This window comes from Montipora capricornis, chromosome 9 (assembly GCF_036669925.1).
Source record: "Montipora capricornis isolate CH-2021 chromosome 9, ASM3666992v2, whole genome shotgun sequence".
In the NCBI taxonomy this organism is placed as follows: Eukaryota; Metazoa; Cnidaria; class Anthozoa; order Scleractinia; family Acroporidae; genus Montipora; species Montipora capricornis.
In genome coordinates, this window is record NC_090891.1 from 17,175,380 (window position 1) to 17,177,879 (window position 2,500).

Here is a 2,500-nt window from a genome sequence, read left to right on the forward strand (position 1 = left end):
TTTACGTGTTCCATTTGAAGACGATAAAAACTGGAGAGGTTTTTTTAAGTACCATATAATAATTAAAGTAAATTTAGGTCACTGTCGTGTAGTAAAATTAGCTAAAACGTTTTTGCGCAAAAAATTGGCTTCCTTAGGACCACCTATGATCACCCAGTTCGGGCCTAATCCAACAAATGCGACAGAAAAACAACGGACGCAGTTTGAATGCCACGGGAACGGTCGACCATCACCGACTTTTTATATCGAAAAGGTGTTACCAGCGCCAGGTAGGATGTTCACTTTGACCATAGTTAATCGAGGGACTGGTTATGAAACCTAAAAACCTTCAAAAGATTGAACACTGTTGTTCGCAATCGATTTTGAATTCACCATGACGTTGCACAATCTTTCGTATTCACTTCGTATGGGTCTGCAAATCAGTTGCGCATAATTTAATCGAAAGATTTGATCGGTTGCCTCCTCAAAAAGAGGTGTGTTTTGTGCACTGTCAAGGCCAAAAATACAGAGATAAAAACATGAAACAAAAAGAAAGTCGAGTTTCGTAACCACCTCAATGCATTGACTATGGTTTGACTTTATAAGTAAACGATTGTTTTCTCATTTATTATTATTATGTTTTTCAATTGTTACCTGTAGATTTGGTGTAGATTTTTTGACCTGTAGATCAGTGTCTCTTTTATGTATGAGACTAACCAATAATCAAGTTAATTGAAAAACTTGGATCCAGCTTTTCTCGACAGCTGATTGAGCTACTCCTAGAGCGATCAGTGTATGAGTTCGGCGTATTTTTCATCATTCTCTTTAATTTGGTCTTTACTTTATTTGGGTCAAGTGCTATCACGGATACTTACTTCCCAGCAACTATTTCCGATCGGGAAGTTATTTTATTATTATATATATATTTTTTTAAATTTTTTTTTATTAGAGCCTAGCATCTAAGGTTTTTAACACTTCATAACAGCCCCTCCCATCAACACCAAAATATCAACCCATTTCACTCATGGATTGAATACCTCTTAAAGAAGGCTTACCCCTCTTTAAGGGTTTCTGAATAAAGGGACAAAAGGTTAGCGTTAGGTAGAACCAGTAGATTTTAGAGAACCGACCAAGTGCCAATGAAAACAATGGTTCTCCAGTTAGCACATGGGATGGCCTGCGAGTGCATGACGCTTTTAAATTGTCCTATTGAGTAAACGAAATTGCTTGATTTATTAATGATTTTTTTTTCTTTTTTTTCTTTTTGTTGACCCCAGATGGATTTGGAGGTCCAGTTACTCGAGAGAACATCTTCGATCAAAACGGGAATCGAATCGGTTTGCGTTATATCATCCTTGACGTGACCGACCATGACGGGGGAGCGTATGAGTGCAGGCTGGTGAACCAACATGGCAATGTCACCCAGTACATAACCGTCACAGTGAAACGGGTTTTCATTGGTAAGAGTCTTAGTGTCTACACTAAGAGGTCTTTACCTTAGCAAATAAGGATGCCATGGTTTTGATAGTGTCGTTACAGTAGAAATAGATAGCGTCATTGAACACTTCGCTAATGATGAGATGAACGTGAAAATGATGGTTTGCTCATATGAAATTTTTATTTGGTTTTTGAGTGGTACAGAAACAGAATTGTTGCAACTTCCTTGACTATTCTTTAATACTTTTCCAGGCACAGTTTCCTTTGCAAAAATCAACATTGTCTAGTGTGCGCGTTGTTATGACATAAGGCAGGAAATGACTTTTGCAGCTGGGGATAACATGGTACAAAAACCGCTACATTGTAAACTGAAGCAAATTGCGCACTGGGACATCTAAAATTTAAATTATGTTGTTTTGTTTTAGTGTGCAATTTGTTCTCCAGTGGCATTTTTTTTTTACCATGTGATCGTCATCTGCAAATCTCCGATTTGAACCCGCCGACTTTCGAATTACAGATGGGGTGCGTTGCATTTTTTGCAAGTTAGCTTAGATATAATTTAAAACGTTTGGCTTTCAAATTTTGAAAAAAAGTTTTGTAGGTGAAAAAAAAAGTTAAAGACAAAAATGATTTTTCCGAAAAACTGGCCAACAGATTTTGTTGAATTTTAAATCTTTTAGAGAGTATTTCAAACATTATCTGGTAACGCTGAACAGGAAGAATTTCACCGACCCTTTTCTTCGAAAAAAGACAACATGTGTTGATTTTAAGACTCACACAAATGCTTAAATCGTTGCCACGGTAACGTTATTTTGGAGGAAAAGATTGACCGAATGCAAAAATGGCCGCCAACAAATTATTCTTTTGTCTTGGTGTTAATTAGCCTAACTAGCCTCGTACACATGCGTAAAATTGAAAGAATTTGGACTGTAAAACGAGGCTAGTTAGGCTAATTAACATAAAGACAAAAGAATAATTTGTTGGCGGCCATTTTTGCATTCGGTCAATAATGTGAGAAATTTGCGATGGGTACTTAATAACCTGGCCAAATTTCGTCTTGATATGATTTCCCTAACTGTATCTA

The 2,500-nt window shown here is 36.9% G+C and overlaps 1 protein-coding gene across 1 annotated transcript in view; it reads left to right on the top strand.

Moving 5' to 3' along the window:
• LOC138015409 (signal peptide, CUB and EGF-like domain-containing protein 1) overlaps window positions 1-2,500 on the top strand; it is a 65,903-nt gene that overhangs the window by 62,745 nt on the left and 658 nt on the right. Inside the window, exons 24-25 of the mRNA XM_068862434.1 lie at window positions 138-269; window positions 1,257-1,439. Of these exons, the coding sequence (XP_068718535.1) occupies window positions 138-269; window positions 1,257-1,439 (315 nt within the window). The remainder of the gene's footprint in view (window positions 1-137; window positions 270-1,256; window positions 1,440-2,500) is intronic.